Source organism: Temnothorax americanus, unplaced genomic scaffold (genome assembly GCF_048541705.1).
Source record: "Temnothorax americanus isolate GAGA-0224 unplaced genomic scaffold, ASM4854170v1 Scaffold3, whole genome shotgun sequence".
Taxonomy (NCBI): Eukaryota; Metazoa; Arthropoda; class Insecta; order Hymenoptera; family Formicidae; genus Temnothorax; species Temnothorax americanus.
Window position 1 is genome coordinate 2,723,419 of NW_027509442.1, and position 17,166 is coordinate 2,740,584.

The 17,166-nt window shown below is 38.1% G+C and overlaps 1 protein-coding gene across 3 annotated transcripts in view; it reads right to left on the bottom strand.

The window, feature by feature from the left end:
• Nucleotides 1-1,029: 1,029 nt before the first annotated feature.
• Task6 (TWIK-related acid-sensitive K[+] channel 6) overlaps nucleotides 1,030-17,166 on the bottom strand; it is a 91,379-nt gene continuing 75,242 nt past the window's right edge. Inside the window, exons 2-7 of one of the 3 annotated variants that reach the window (XM_077411148.1) lie at nucleotides 12,352-12,482; nucleotides 11,455-11,819; nucleotides 10,086-10,241; nucleotides 9,281-9,456; nucleotides 8,178-8,507; nucleotides 1,030-7,900 (exon numbers count right to left, since the gene is read on the bottom strand). In XM_077411148.1, the coding sequence (XP_077267274.1) occupies nucleotides 7,583-7,900; nucleotides 8,178-8,507; nucleotides 9,281-9,456; nucleotides 10,086-10,241; nucleotides 11,455-11,581 (1,107 nt within the window). In that variant the 5' untranslated portion in view covers nucleotides 11,582-11,819; nucleotides 12,352-12,482 and the 3' untranslated portion in view covers nucleotides 1,030-7,582. Of the gene's footprint in view, nucleotides 7,901-8,177; nucleotides 8,508-9,280; nucleotides 9,457-10,085; nucleotides 10,242-11,454; nucleotides 11,853-12,351; nucleotides 12,483-17,166 lie in introns of all 3 variants that reach the window. The other 2 variants (XM_077411149.1, XM_077411147.1) reach the window with 2 other exon arrangements.

Here is a 17,166-nt window from a genome sequence, read left to right on the forward strand (position 1 = left end):
TAATCGTCTCATTTAGAAAAATTTTGTCGCCGATAAACCATTCAGCGTCCGATTGTGATACGAGAGTACGTATGTCCGGTCGAGATCCGTTGTGAAACCGGCTTTACTCTGACGTCGCAAAAGATATCAATGACCTCTCGTGCTCGTGTCCTTCCCTGCGGTGCACTGGCTGCGTTTTACTTCAATGGATGCTTGAAGAAAAACGAATTTACTCTACATTAGAGAAATGCTTTCATCATTTATTTATTGGCTTTATTTTTTATAAATTATATATCATGTTTTATATTCGGTAGATTTAAAAATCTATATTATATCGCGGTCATTTGCTGCAACAATGACAATTCAGAAAACGAAGTTTTCCAGAAAATAAATTTAAATGGTAAATTTGAATGATTCTGTAATATTATTTTTAAATGCAATTTTTTCGTGTAATAACTAATTACAGAGGAATAGAAGTATCTAGTTATATATTAGCTCTTTATTCACAATCAGCGTATTGAATTCTCATCTTTCTTTTGCAAACAACTTAAAAAAGGCAATTTTTGAGTTATGTCATTGTGTTGTAAATGAGCGATATATGTACATATTTGTATTTATTTTATATATATATAATGTTTGTATGTACATATATAATAAATATGATTCTTTAAACTCTTTAAACATCTGTTAAATAAAACTGAAAATTAAAAACTTTGAATATTATTAGAAATAAAATTATTGGATTAGAAATAAAAAGAAAAAATTATACATGTGTGGTGCGTGTGTGCGCGCGCGCGAGTGTGTAAAATTTAAATAAATTGAACATTTTTAGGTAGTAAATGAATGAAAATTTATGTATTTATACGCACAAATAAACTTTCATTATTGTTTCTAGGGATAACATGCATACCTACACGCAAAATTTTTTAATCCACTATAATGTTGTAGATTTTTACTGTGGACACTCTATCAATACGTTGAAAAATTCATCATTGTCGTTTGCGACGGATATATTGCTTGTGTATGGGAGAAGAAAGTACTGCGGCAGAGTAGATAAAAAAAACTGCTTTATTGTGGCAGAGCACATGTATCATTTATATACCAGCGTATAATATAGGAAGTCCATAATAATTTACAAATTACGATCCACTTAAATGTCGTTACACTTTGGCGGTGTGTGCAGGCAGGGGATTTGAGAACCGATTCCGATCATTCCCTCGCGTCTTATATCTTGAATCATTTTTCACCCATTTTTATTTTGCTCGTGCTATCCTTTAAAACTTTTGAACGTCAATTATTAATCTCGATCGTGAGTGGCTTTCCGAAGGCCCTTGAAGGGTATACACGCTATGTATAATACACGAAAAAACAAGAGATATGTAGTCACCTTTCCTACGGTTTTTTTTTTTTTTCATTTTCATTGAAATCGTTAGTCGTAATTAGTTTAAGGAACATTGTGCAAATCTCGTTCTGCGTCTTACAATATTGCTATTAATTATCGCGAACAATAATTTTCATATACATATCGAAGACACACTGAAAGTTAGCTGATTTCTCTGCCGACGAAACGATTAGTCGACTCTTTCGCGTCTCTTTCCGGCGGCGAAATCGTACATTTCGTCCCTCGAAAGTGTTTTCTCGTTTCTTCGAAAGGAACAGATCGATCGATCGTCCTACTTGTTGAACGAGCCGTTCAAATTAAATTCATCAGACGCAATCTTTCTGTGTACGATGAAAATCGTTTTAAGTTCCATTTGTTATCGGAAGATATATACCGCAGCCAATAAACTCGCCGTAAGTCGGCGTATAATGGAAGCGTGAATTTTTACGAAATTTTGAAGATACAATATCCGAATGCAACATACCGCGTACTTATACTTTACAAATCTCTTACTCCTCTTTTTTTTTTCTTCCCGCGACTTGAGAACCGCGCGAACCAGTAAATCGATTAAGACCACGACGAAATCGCATTACTTCGATGCTTGATTAATGCGTTGATTAATTAATCGATTAATTAAGTTTGTCAAATTCGTAACTATGCACTTACACTTTACGCTATAACAATAATAGCAAAATTGCGTGAATTTTTAAATCTTTTTTTTTTTTTCGTTTTAAATTCCGTATCCTCTTTCGGTTACTTCGTAATTGTAAATTTACAGCTATTACAAGTATTATATTGTTTATATTTGTGTAAGGTAACATTAATAGCAGACTCTGTCCCTCGTGCCCGTCACCTACTTAAATACAAAGTTAAAAATGCACGAGGCTTTTAAATCTTTCTTAATTCAAATCCGCGTATGTGGTTTCTCCGCTGTGTTCTTCCGCACGCGCACATTTGCGTTACGCGTGTGCAGAGCACACGGTGGATTTGCGTCTGGCACTTGCCTGTACTGTTGTTCCTCATGAATTTTCCGGAGACCCGAATTAAAAGAACGCTCGTCAAAAGCTCGTCGGCGACGAAATGTCGCAGGTGTACACGTCGTCAATGAAACCTCCGCGTATCGCGATGCGAGGGTAATCAATTATCTCGAGTACGTTCTAAATCAATGAAACGATTATACGGTACTGCATGGCAACGCTCTCTAATCCCTAACAGCTCATGTAGATTCTGAGGATGGTTCTCTACTTTTTACAAAAGTAGAGAATATTATGTTCTCAATAAATTAGGTATATTCTCAGTACAATCGTGATATTATGTGCTGTTAGTGACAACTCTTTCTCCTTTCATTTCTTTTCACTTTTATTAGCGCTTTAGCATGAGGCGTTCTTTTAACTTCAGTTATCCTAGAATTTGGAAGGCCGCTGATGTATCGCTTCGAACAAATTTTCTTCAAACCAATCTCTAAGCTAAGGACTGTAGTCTGCCTAATAGAACCGATCGAATAAGAGTCATGTCCACATTAAACGTTCTTGCATTCATCGAGAAAAACGAAGGAGTCTCCTGTGCCGCTATCGCGTGTTCCGCGTTTGCCAATTGGTCTTGTCGGGATTACGCGAAGCAGAGCGATACGTCGTGTGACGCTACCGTACCCTTGAAATTAGAAACATTGGTCGTGCGAAGTAACGCGCAGAGTATGCAAGAAGTTCTCTCAGACGTCGTCTTATTACGTTCTAATTAACTAGACTATAGCCTGGGGGGGAAAAAAAAGATCTTATATCGTCAACCCCGTCGGGATATTAACTAAGCTAGCGTTGGTCGTAAAATCGTTGATAGTTTTAGCGTAATCTAGGTACACACCTCGCGCCGACATACGCCATAATCGATAGGACTCGTTTAGGATAGTTGAACGACGAAACATCAAAGTTTGGGAAAGACTTGGAAGTGAAAGTAATTCTACTACGAATCTCAACGAAGCGTATGTCTCACTCTATATCGTACAATTTCCCTCGTACGTAAGAAGTGTCACGTATGCTTCGATCTACTTCGACATCGTTCCACGCCACCATTCGATTTTTCTCCACGAGTGTGTGCCGTACGGGACGTGTCGACATGATTAAAAACAAAATGCAGCTTTTACTCTTCTAAGAATTATTCTATAGATGGCAAACGGTAAATAGACAATCCTGATGGAACACTCGATAATTATAAATTCCGGGTGAATCATCGATTAAATGGTGTGCTGAAGATTGTCAAATTAGATGCGAAGCAAAGCGTCCCAAGACTTAGACAAAAATGCTTTATATATTACAATATTATATATGTATATATATACAATTAATAAAAATTCTTTCGTGACGAAACGCGCGCCACGCTTTCACAATTTACAATTATTATCAATAGAAACTTCATATTCAGTTTTTTTTTGTTATGGCCATTTATATCATAATAATGCGTGAAATTATATTCTGGCTTCATCCCTTATAGTACGACGTGTTTTAATCAAGACTAATCTCTTCACAAAAATAGGGAAGTTGCATGTAGATGCACTATCCTATGAGTATAGTGAACTATTCGCCATGTTACTTTGCATTATTATTAATTATTCGTCGGCGTTGAAGAGAGATATATTACAACAACGAAATTCTTTTACTCAAAACAAAATCAATTAACGTTTAAATATATGTTTTATTATCATTTTCATACTTTTTTTTTTATCAAAATAATACAAGTAATGGCAATTTAAATGTACGGTCAGGAAATTATGGCACTGCGGTATAATTACAGTGACGTTATTTGGATATCTGTATCTTTTTTTTTCTTCCTTTCGAACGTTGCATTCACAATACATCATTTCATTCTGCATTTTAGCTAAATCGGTGTGAACACATTCCATTCAATGTTTGCTGTTTCGCGAAACGTTTAGATGGATAGCCGTCGTATAGGAAACATTCTTAGCAGCGAAATCATATTCTTTTAGGAGAGAAATAACTTTGTAGATTATCAAGAGATACTAGATCAATCACGTGATTGTGAAATATTACAAATAAAATCGTGTGTTGTTTCTATCCTTAAATTAAGTTATATATTCTGCATCCTGACGATTTTACGTCGCCTACTTAATAATTTGAGATCGAAAGCAAACAAGAACTCGTCTTTTTTTCCCAGCTAATTCTATAGCCTCGATATTATAAGCTCAATTATTTCTTTTTTATAGAATGTTACAATAAATACAAAATATTATATGAAAGTGTATATAATCCTTGTATTATCTTAAGACGCTATGACGTTCACCTAAGAATTAAAAAAATTGTATATCCGATTATTCAAAATTTTATTTACGTTATAAAATAAACGTTACATCGACTATCGATTAATACAAGATGCATGGCTATTACGCGTTCACTTAGTTTATCTTCGTTAAGTTTGTCTTCTTTTATTTACTCTCTTTATCTCATAAAAATCTTGTACGACTTACGCGATCGCGTTACTTTTTTTTGTTACTATCTATAATATATTACAGATTTAATTCGCCGTAATTAATGGTAATGAACGAGAGTAAGTTCTAAGGAGCAGTTCTTATCTTCATCTTTTTTTTCGTAGAGTAAGATATTTGTAAGTGAAATGGTGTAACTGATAAACGGTCGACAAGTACGGCTGTTTCGTCATAATCACGTTTGTTTTCATATAAAAAAACTGTTTTTCCAAGTTTTACGTTAAATTTAAACAAGCATCTAACACGTATACGCATACATTATTCAGAAAATGTGAAACCACGGATAAGATCGCGCGCCGCAGCCTTTCGTTAATCTGAAATGGTCATATGTACAGCATTATAAATTACATTTGGTCACGATAAAAATCAGTATCTTCGAATTGTTGACGTGTGATTGAAAAGCATTTGGCTTTTGGACAATCTTGATTATGTACCGTAATGAAAACGCGTCGCATGAATGTTATGACTTAAATAACAAGACATTTCCACAAAAGAACTGCCGTACCGGTCGGCGTTTTTCCTGGGTACGTACCATCCGATCGGATAAAGAAACGTCTTCTACGTATGTCTACTCGCACGCGTGCAATCCAGTATACGTCTTAAAAATATCCGAGTAGATTCTACTTCTCGATAAAAGGCAAGAGAATTGTTCCGCTCGTGTTCATCCTATAGTATGATAACGCATCTACCGGGAATACGTACTTGTCTCGTGTTTCGATGGATTGACTCTTCGTAGATAGACTATAAACGATCAAATTCGGGGGGGGGGGGCGGTGGAACGAATTCGCGTAAAATTTTTTTCCTCCGCGCGTACACCTGTCTTTCTCTCCGCAATCATGTCGGCGTCCGTTTGTGTATTTCAGGAGACCTACGGCAACCTACTGAACTCTAGAAATCTATGACCATCTGCGGCCATAGCCATGGCTCGATAATCTCGATCTGCACTTAAATAATAAATAGATAGAGAGTCAAAATTTTATTATATTATATATATATATATATTTATATCACGTACTCGCGAACTCGCTTGATAATAATCGTGACGTATCTTACAAGTATGTATTATACACATTATATATCTCTGTAAGATCGGAACGCCTCGTGTATCGTATACCTAAAGTCGTAGTTTGCTTTCTTTTCATACTTTATATTATATACAAATTGTAAAATGTCTTCTTAATGAAAAAGTCGTGTCGGTCTGTGTATATCTCTTTCTTTGGTGTGTATTTATATTTTCTTAATATTTTTCTCTCTCTCTCTCCCACGAGAACGTGAATGTAAGGTGTATACATGTGACATTCGTATTTTCTTCCTTTCACGCGTTCTTACATCCTTGCCCACAGACGACACTTCCATGCACACTCGCTCGCACTCACTCGCGATTTCGCTCACCGACATTCGCACCCCTTCGCATTCGATCCCTTTCGTCCTTCCCACGCGAACATTTTTCACGTGTCTTCACGAATTCCTCGGTTGCAAGATACATAATTATCCCTGCACAGCCTTTTGTACATGCGTGTCTTTTCAAGGTCAGTTCATCGCGTAATCGCACCTGCGCGACGTGTGATTCCACATTTCTTATTCTATTATATATTTTAAAGAGGCGGACTAAGTATGAGAATATTAGAAAGCGAGCGCAAAGATTATACTGTTCATTCCAAGCCGTAGTAGATGTCTGAAATGTGACTCTAGTATATATATGTATACTTGAGATTCGTAGAATATGCGATTAAATTTTTATCGAGAAAAGATTAATCTCAAATTGGCGAATAAAATTGTAAATGTAAAAGGAGATGCGAGAACCTGTACTAATTTTTAGGATAGACACGTTATTCCAGTAAATATCCTTACACATGTAATATTCTTTCTCGAGGAAAATATAATTTCGGCTACAAAGGATCAAAGGTAACTCATTGTTAGTTACGGACTAAAAGTAAATCTACATCGCTGCAGAGCTATCACACATATAGAATCTTATCGCACGTCGCACTTAGTGATGCCGGCGAATGACACAGCCATTTATCTAGAGCGCCAGAACGGAAAGCTTCGTCTCGGCATCTTGAGCGCCAATTCTCGCTTTCTCACTCGTCGAAATTCTCACGCCTTACTCGATGGTGGCACAGACGCATCAGAAACTCATTCATCGCACATTGAGTATCTTAATAATCTCGATTACATGAATGTGAATTAAACTCGGACGATAGCGGCGTGTCGCGAATGGAATAATTATACATACCGCGCGGGTTCGCGCGTCGCGAAACGACAAAACGTTTTCGTTGAGGAGAAGCATCCGGCGCCGTCGTTATCCCGGTCTCACGATCCGGATTAAACAGTTCCAGCGATCCAATATCTAATCGATCCCAATCTCTCAACTATCTATACGAAATCTTACTCGCGCTCGACGAGAGCTGAACGCAAAAAAGAGAGAGAGAGAGAGAGAGAGAGAGAAAAGGAGAGAGAGAGAAAGAGAGAGAGAGAGAGAGAAAGAGAGAGAGAGAGAGAGAGAGAGAGAGAGAGAGAGAGAGAGAGAGAGAGAGAGAGAGAGAGCGAGAAAAAGAGAACTCGTGGCGGTGATGATAGCGTCTCGACGACGATTGAAATTCGTTGAAAAGTCGCCGGCTGCCGGGCAGAGGCACACGCTCCCCTCAGACGGACACCCGCCGCGGCTGCTCGTGGTAGTAATGCTGCTGCTCATCGAGAAGTGTCACACTTCTCGCAGCGGAGCAACGTCAAATGCTGGCGCGGTGCTGATACAGCGGGAACGACAGCAACGGGGTGAGCGGCAGCGGCCGCGAATCGCCACCCCGCACACTCGACGACGCCGACAGCTGTTGCATCGGCAGCAAGTGCGAGATCTTGCCCGGCGAGCGGCGCACCGTGAAACGCGGTCTCCGCCGTTTCCTCTGGAAGCCGCTGCAGCGGCAGCTGCACACCGACGCCTCGTCGTCGAACGACATCGCGTTGCCGTGATTGCCGATCTGGCCGGACAGTATCGAGCCGTTCGCTGTTATCACGTCGCCCTCGAGACGCACCGCGCCCTGGGCCGCCTAAAGAAGCAAAGATGCTCGATTAATGTTCTCGTGACCAGCGCTCGTGGACGTTCGTTGCAATGGAAATAGAATGTCCATTCAACAATGCTATTTTAATCAGTGGACTACTCGTTTGACTCAGCAAGATAAAATGTACGGAGAGAGTACGAAGGTGCCACAAACCATAAGAATTTCATGAAGAAAGAAATGACAATTAGGTAGTTGATACTAAATAATCGGCAAAATGATGAATGAATAAATATATTTTAAAGATAAGAATGGCTCACACACATACCTGTAACGCTTCGGCTTCGTCTCGTCTTTCATCCTCCGTGTTCATAGTCACAAATCTCAAAACCAGCAAATTAAGCGAGGCCGCCACAATCGCCAAGCCGAAGAGAATAAATATTAGGGCAAACATCACGTATTCTGGCTTATTGTTGAGCGCGTTGTCCTTCTGCAGCGCGACCATGTCGCCGAAACCGATTGTCGTCAAGGTGATGAAGCAATAGTAAATGGAATCGAAGTAGGACCACCCCTCGTACCTGGAGAACGCGGCGGCTCCGCCGGCGATAGTCAGGCACGACAACGTCGTAACCACGCAGATGAGATTGATCTCCGAGGCCTGAAATACATCGAGTGTTTATTTATAAGTCGAAATTGTATTACATATTTATTATATATGTCGTAAGAAACTTCAAAAGGACAAGAACGAGTAATTTAATCTTCGATATTCGAGAAAAGAAAGTATTCGGTACTCTCGAGGAAAATTTATTAGATTATATTGTTCAATTTGAAATAGAGGAAATATACGTAGGTCTGTTACAGATTAACGTTATAATATTTTTTGTTGAAAAAGAATGAAAAGTCAGTTTAAATAAAAGCAACATTAGTTATTAGATAATTTACGTTCTGAGTTTGCGTTAATTTTATACAACTTTTACATTAAACAAAGTGAGTATTAAAATTAATTCTTATATCTATAACTTTTTAAAATTCAATATAATCTACGTTTATTTCGCACAAGATTCTGCTTAAAATTCGAGTTTAATTCAACCGCTTGCACCTGGATTATTGCAGTTCCACTATTTGTCGCTATTTTGAACAGAAACACAATTTCACACACACACACACACACACACGCACACGCACACGCACACGCACACGCACACGCACACGCACACGCACACGCACACGCACACGCACACGCACACGCACACGCACACACACACACACACACACACACACACACGTTTAATTAACTTTTATAATCTGCTGTTAGGAAATTCCTTGCCGATTTTGGTGCGGCTTGTGTATATTTTCGAGAATAGGACGCGACTAAATCCCATTTGCATCGTACACGGAACATCCGACGACGAAGCACGTGGCTAAGCTTACCTGGACGTCCCTACAGTTTAGAAGCGTCTTTACGCCCCGTATTACGACAGACGAGAACTTATTCAAACGTTCTCCTATACTCTGGAACATTACGAGTCCTAATGGGATACCGATGATCGCGTAGCACATCGTGAACAATTTGCCGTATATGGTGTTCGGCGTCGAGTGTCCGTAACCTGAAATATAAATAAATTGTGGAACAAACTTTAAAGGTTCTTCAGCTTTTCCACACAATCGACGGAAAATGACAGTATGACACCCGGGTCGTAAATGTAATCGCGACGTTTCGTGCCATGCGAAACCGCAAAACTTCACGCAATGTGAGCCCGCGTATTCTAACACGATGAAAACGGCTAAATCGATTAAAACGCATTGACTGGCGAATATATCTGACGATCCATTCGTGGGTTGCCTCAACAATCACTTTCGGTTTCAAAATTACGGTCATTTACCGAAAAGCTCTCGTAGAATCAAAAAATTATTATTTTTTTTTTAATTAAAAAAATAAACTTGATATACGCTCAAAACAATGTAGAAAAATTTCGAATGTAAAACAATTTTTTGTTCTTCCTATTTACAAAAAAAAATTGGCACTCTTTTAACACTCACAAAGAGGAAAGAGATCCGAATTGCGAATCAAACTTGCTTTTTCCAAACTGTCGCATTTGGGTGTCTGCCAAACGGGTTATCGAGCAGGTTTTCGATGCAAATGAATAGTATAACGCAACGGTAGTTACGCGTAATAAACTCGGTTTGAACAGCCGACGGTATTCGGGGCAACGGGGTAACTTTGCAACATATCTACCTATCGTGGTGAGGACCGTTGTGGCGTAATAAAACGCGCCGGCGAACTTCCACTGTTGGCCAGCTTTGTGAGGTTCCGTCTTCAGCACCACTGTTTCCATGATCTTGAAGTCGTCCTCGCTTATATTGTATTTTTTTATGACCATTTTCTCAACGTCTGCGAACAAAACGAGCGCGCTAATTAAATTGACGCGTATCTCACAATACAGTACGAATGATGCGCAAACTATTATTTATTTTTTATTATTGAGAGAGAGAGAGAGAGAGAGAGAGAGAGAGAAAGAGAGAGAGAAATGAATATATCACGGAGCTAAATAAAATGATTAATGCGACCTCTGAACTTTTCAGAGTGTGCTTTGAAAGCGTCTGTCGGAACAGATGCCTCGCACATCCGGGTAACGATAACTCGATGAAAATTACGTGTCAGGTACGCGCAAAATTGTTCTTCCCACGAATAAAAGCTGCGGTCGTCTTTGTAAAGAAAAAAAAAGAAACAGAACAATACGCGAATCGCTACTTCATTCTACTGATACCAGGTTTCATATAAGGCTCGCGGGAAACGGTATTTATCAAGCGTTTTCGAGCCATCAGTGAGACAATAGTCGCGACGATGTAAGATCGTTCCCCTTTGACGACAGTGCAACGACATTCTTCTATTGGGGTTGCCTCTCTGCATAACGTACACCCTGTCTCGCACAAGTGCCGCCGTCGCCGCACACACGATTGCACTCTCACTAAGCCTCTCATTCGTACATAGCGTTCGTTGTTCGCTATACGGCTAAGTAATCTACGCGAATGGCAGTAAAGGGGCTTGAGGAAACCCCAGACAACACAAATGCCTAGAAACGTCGTAGGAACGTCTATATAAGAAACACTTCACGCCTCCGATGATCTTTCGAAGTTCTCAGACGTCACTTGGACTTTTCACTTAAAGCTTTATCCATTCAATAAAAGTTCTGTTAAAGTCAGATTAAGAGAAAGAGGAGCAATTGTTATATATACATATGTATATCATTGCATAAAAAACCGAAGTGTGATAAAGTTGTGTAAATCAAAACATAATATTGAGAAACTTTACAACATATCTTTTCTCTTTTCAGAAAAAATGAAAACTTTTCTCTTTTGTTCTCTTTTCATTTTTGAAAAAATTAGAGTTTTAAATTAACTCTATATCACGCGTCATATTCTTATTTATCATATTTTTCCAAACGTGATTAAAAGTTGATGAAATTAATTTTGCAATATACATATATATCATTAGTTGTAACTCGAGTCATTAAAAACTGCGTAAAAATCCAGTCATTTTAAAAACGACGTTCCGCATGTATCTCGAAATATTTGCAAAGTAAGAGCGGCTCGATATTACTTACCATCTAACGCTTCTTTGCGTAATTTCTCCGTCTCGGACTCGAGCACGTCGAAGATTGCAGCACCGACGAGGAGATAGGTAAGCGTGAAGACGATTAATGATAAAGTCCGGACGTTTTGCTTCTTCATTCTCTAGTGAGCCACATGCTCACTAGCAGGGCCCCGGCCCTAATTACTTGCATCGCTCAGTGAGATACGATTTGGGTTGCCGAACCCATGACGACCCCCTTCTCTCTTCTCCTTCCAAAGTGATACTTGACGGGGGCCCCTCTCTTCCTTACCGAACGCTACAGACTTGACACGCGGTCCCTTGTCTTCAGGATATCTGCTTCCTTGCCGTAGCAATCGTGCAGCCGTTTTCGTTCATCTGAAACTGTCGCGTCTCCTTGGCCTATCAAAGCTAAAACAGGCATCGTGCAAAAAAAGAAAAAAACGTTATCGCTCTGATGTACAACGATTTATTAATAAAAATCAGATCGACAATAAATTCCTAATAAAATAAGAAATGAGAAACCGAAATGTGCGCGGTAATTGGAGCACCGAATCGATTTCATGGCAGCCAAAAGCGAGCCAATGATGATACGGACAAAATTTACGAATCTGCTCCAGCAATGGTTCGCGTTATTTTTAAAGATGTGGGTCACTTAAGAATGAGCCACGAAGATTGAAATCGATTTCATATTGAACACTTTTTGCCTCACCCCGAGTTTGTTCTTTTGGAATCGCTTTCCCAGCTTGAAATTCAGATACCCGACGAAAAGGTATAATCGTTCTAAGCGGTCAAGCGAGAGAGATGACCGGTTTTAAGACTTCCCCTTTTCCTCATTGACGTAGTGAGACGAATCAATTTCCCCGATGGGGAAAAATATGCTGATTTATGGGGAAAAAATTTAGCTCACCTGCAACCTGTTCCGGGTTCTCCTTGAGGTACGACGAAGAGTTGAGCAGAATGATATGGCAGTGCTTTCGCTGCTCCCACTGCCACGTTCCCTCCATTCCTCAGCTTAGCAACACACGCTTTCAGAGCCGACTAAGCAAAAAAAGATAAAATTCTGATGAATGACGAGGCACATTTCGCCAGAAAATTGATTTCTGATAATACATTCGAGGAACATTGCCGGAATTTATTTCGCCAAAATTTGCGATATTATATATATTTTTCACTTGAGATTCTATTCTAATATTAAATTTCTTTTTCGTCGAAAAAAAAAGCATTGGAATTGAACGCAAAAATTTAGATCATGACAAAAATATGGAAAGCATATATATGTATATGACACACATACATATGAAATATTTAATATATTAAGAAGATTAGAAAATATATAAAAATGTCCAAGAAAAGCAAAATGAAAATTATCGTAAGTACCAAAACTACATGTCGGTGGTCGATGAGAAAATGATTGGACAAACGATTAGATTTGTTTTGGATGTGGATTAAAGTGGATTTGGGATGTAAGAGTTTCAGACTGGCTTTTACCGGGATTAATTAACCGATCCAATTGAACTCTTTGTTATTCCTTAACTTGCTAATTGCTTTCGGCTAAGCGTTATTTGAAGAAACAAATGTGTAAAATCTGTGTTAAGATTAAAAGATTTTAATAAGAATAAAACCCTTATGGTGTAAAATAATCACTGATGATATACATTATTATTGCAGGATATTCAGCAAGTCTCTGATTCACGTATATTTACATTGAATATATATATATATATATATATATATATATATTCTCCATAAATATTAAATATATATAATTCTACGATTAGATAGCCATACAGTAGAACAATTTACACTACGAACACGAGCGATGTTTCCCATAAAAGATTACAACCTGCGGTAATTTTAGTGAGTTCAGTTGCGCGTTTATTCATGAAACAGGAAACTTGGATCAGCGAAATATATTTACCTGCATTCGTAACATTCAAAATTCAACTCATTGGAATTGTGTCAATTTTAGTTGTCGATTTCCACTAATATCCTCCTTTCACATACATGTCCCGTGTTTTGTAAAAGTTCGTCTTATGCATATATAATTTTCAAAAATAAAAAGGAAAAATGAGAGAGTTACTTTGTACATTAAATATATAAAATATTCCAAATTCTCACTGCGTTTTTAGGGCAAGCTTTCACACACATACACGTCTGCAATAAATATTGAATCCATCACAATACAAAAATTTGATCAAAAATAAAATTTGAATAATATAAAAGTTATTTAGTTAATCGGAAGAATAATTAATGAATCAATTCTCTCAGATTTAGGACGTGACGTAACAGAGGTTTAATAAAAATTGGGTATATAAAAATAAAGAGACGCAAAAAGAGAGAAAATGAAGGAAAAATTTCGCAAGCGAGTAAAGAACCTAATAAAAAAATTTGAGATAACTCATTATTCATCCAATTCGAGATCAGTTCTAATAATTCCATAAGCAACGAGTCTAACAACGTCAAATCAAATCCTCTCAAATCTCCCTCTTCTCTCCTTCTCGTAGTTTAAATTAATGTTTGAGCGGTAGTCGGTTAGAGATTGGCGGACTGTATTTTATTGAATTTATGACAAATTGCTTCCGAAATCCCCAATCCGTTATGCGAACAACATTGTGAAGCGAGGAGGAGAGAGAAAAGGGGAGAGGAGAAAACCGTCTTCGCACACTTAACCCGTGAAAGAAGAGATCGCAGAAATCCCTTCGTGAATCAAGGTAACGACCGTGATTAGAATCACGGTGATTCCTTTCACAAGGGGGAGAATCTGCTAAATACATTTAAACCTGATACACGCGACATTTAGCGCCGATAATAATCGATAAATGTACAAATCTGACACTTCAAAGAGAATGTTCTAATCCGCGCGTTCGCATCTAATCGAATTTTTCCGTTCCAGTTGATGTCAAATAGAAAACAGGCTAGCTCAAGCCCGTTATAGATTGATTGCGTAAGTCATTTCTTGCGAAGAGAAAAAAGATAAAGATTAAATATATTAATTCATTTATTATTCCGGATTATCAATTTAATCGCTTCTAACACGATTTTCAGTGTTATATTCAAAAAATTACTGTGCGGGCATAGACGTAGTACCTTGTAGTATTTTGTCATCTTTTCTCATGTGTATTATAGAGAATAAAAATAATAAAAAATATATATATTTGTCATAAATTTGAAATTGCTTTCATATTTCTGCCCTAAGCACAAAATTTTAGTACATCGTAATTCTTAGCCAGAAGCGGATAAATTCCTTGGAGGGTGTGGAACGTCCCTTTCAGAGACGCGGACCGTCCTGACGGATGTTTTAAAGGGTGCGCAAGGATGATTGATGATCTCATGTCTGCGCGATTTTTGTTACTTATCAATGTAAGGAAAACAAGGACACGCATTTCTTGCGCCGGGAGAATATATATCCCATATCCATAGCCCAGCCGAGAAGGTCAAGGACCCGTCACTTTATAGGGGAAGACACGTCGCAATTCTGCGCTATCCAGGCATTATCTCGCGATAGGATCTTCATTGTTATACCCTTGGATAGGTCACGAGTTTAATAACACACAAGTTAGATACAGTACCGTTCGCGATGCTCCCTAATATCGATTATTGTGCGCGCGATTCTGTAAAGGGTTGTTGCGATAACGGCTTATTTGCTCCACTGAATCAACGGGAACAATAAGCCATAGTAGACAAGTAAAGGACGATACATCCGATCGCCCACGTGGCTCTTCCCCAAAGACAAAGAATTTTCCCAGAAGTCTACTGATGAGAGACAAATCGGTTTCTCATCACCGTCAAGATTTCGAATTTGCTTAATATGAGAAATTCTAGAAATCTTGTTACGCGCAACGACAAAGAGACCGATCTGTTTTAGATACACTCGACACTCGGACCTTGAAAAATTGAGCTTTAATACTGAATATAATACGATTTTTTACACTATATTATACTCGATGTTAAATTATTTCCAACATAAAAATGATATAAAATAATATCAAAGCTAATACGATTTAAAATTGAATTAAAACACAAATTGAAATTAGAATTCTGATAAAAACCAAACTAAATGTTTCGCCTCTGCACCTGCTACGTCTATTAAATCCTGTGAAATTCTGTTTGAAAGAACATGGGAATGTGTTATGAGCTTTTTGCGCTGATAAAGTTTTTGCAACTTGCAACAAACTCCGTGCAATCCATATACTTCTGAGGCAAAAAGTTCGATGGATATCTGTGAATATCTTGTTTGAACATCAAATAAGTACCATTCTAATTAATTAAAAAATTATCACATGTAGTTACAATCAAAATATCATTTACAGAGATAATAACATAGAAAAAATATTACAGACAATAAAAATATATATATCAATAAAATATATAAATAATCTTATACAAAAATCTTATACAAAATATATACAGATTAACGGTTTTATACAATTTGCTAAAAATGTTTAAAAAAATATAAGTCAAAAGACCGTCATGATCTTAAGTTAACTTTGTCCCCGCTTATAAATGTCCTCACGGAAAAATAATACGTCGCTATATGAATAACGTATCCCCTCTGAACTTCGCGTCCCCTCATTTATTCTCGCGAGTAAGCTCTAGCTAGGAAATTAAGTATATCAATAAACGGACAAATCGACAGCGTGCGTCCTGTAAATAATCGCGAACCTAATCGAAATATATATATATATATATATATATCGGAGGATTACAAGGGTCGGTCGTATTTTACGTTACATTACGCGCAAAGTTACGGCGAGAGAAATCATCTCGTTGCCGCGAGCGCCGTGGGAATCCGACGACTTCGGACAAATGATCGCGTCATGTTTATCCTCATACGAAATCGCGAAGCTCGCGTGCGGTTACCTCTCCCACGGGTATTGCGTCACACATACGACGTTACAGTTGTCTTTGACGGGGTGTTTTCGCGACCGGTCGTCTCGCAAATCAAATTTTCATATCAGGTACGAAACGTATACGGAATGCTTTGGACCTTGTACAACGATATTTTCGTCACTCATGATAAAATTGGAATTTACGATGATCAATGTATTTGGTACAACACATGCAGCTTCCATTTGTTCAAGAAAGGATTTTTAATCTTGAAGTACTAAAAAAAATGTTCTCGCTCTTTCCAATAATTCTCGGCTCGCTCTTTATATGGATCATTCTCGTGACCTATCAATATATATAAAACGAGAAAGCTTTTGATAATGAGAAAGGGAACGAGAAAAAAGAAAATCCTCCTCCCCTCCTTCAATTTACAACGTAAATTACGAAAGCCAAAGTAGGTAATCAACCTGATATATAGCATAACGTGTTACATACGTATGTACATTAAATATGCGATAGAATTAGAGTGCGCGCAATCCTTGCTTGCGCAATTGCAATTCCTTGAAATTCCAAGAAATTGTGGCAGGACTGCCCGGTGTAATATCGAAATTGCACGTGCGATGGGGTAATAGCAATCGATTGCACGGAAATAGAAGGCCGCTCTAGTTCGTACGATTCTCGCGAGCGCAACATCCGGTTCTTCCGATAACTTTTAGTCCTCACAGATGTTACTAATAGTAGACTCTGTACCTTGGTGTTCAATATTGGGATACATCGATTAGCGAAACCCACGCGGTATATGCATAATTAATCGAATTATCAATCAAAGTCTCCATTATCGTCGAAATGTATTACGGTGTGGATATTAAAGCTGAATTAAAATTATTACATTTTC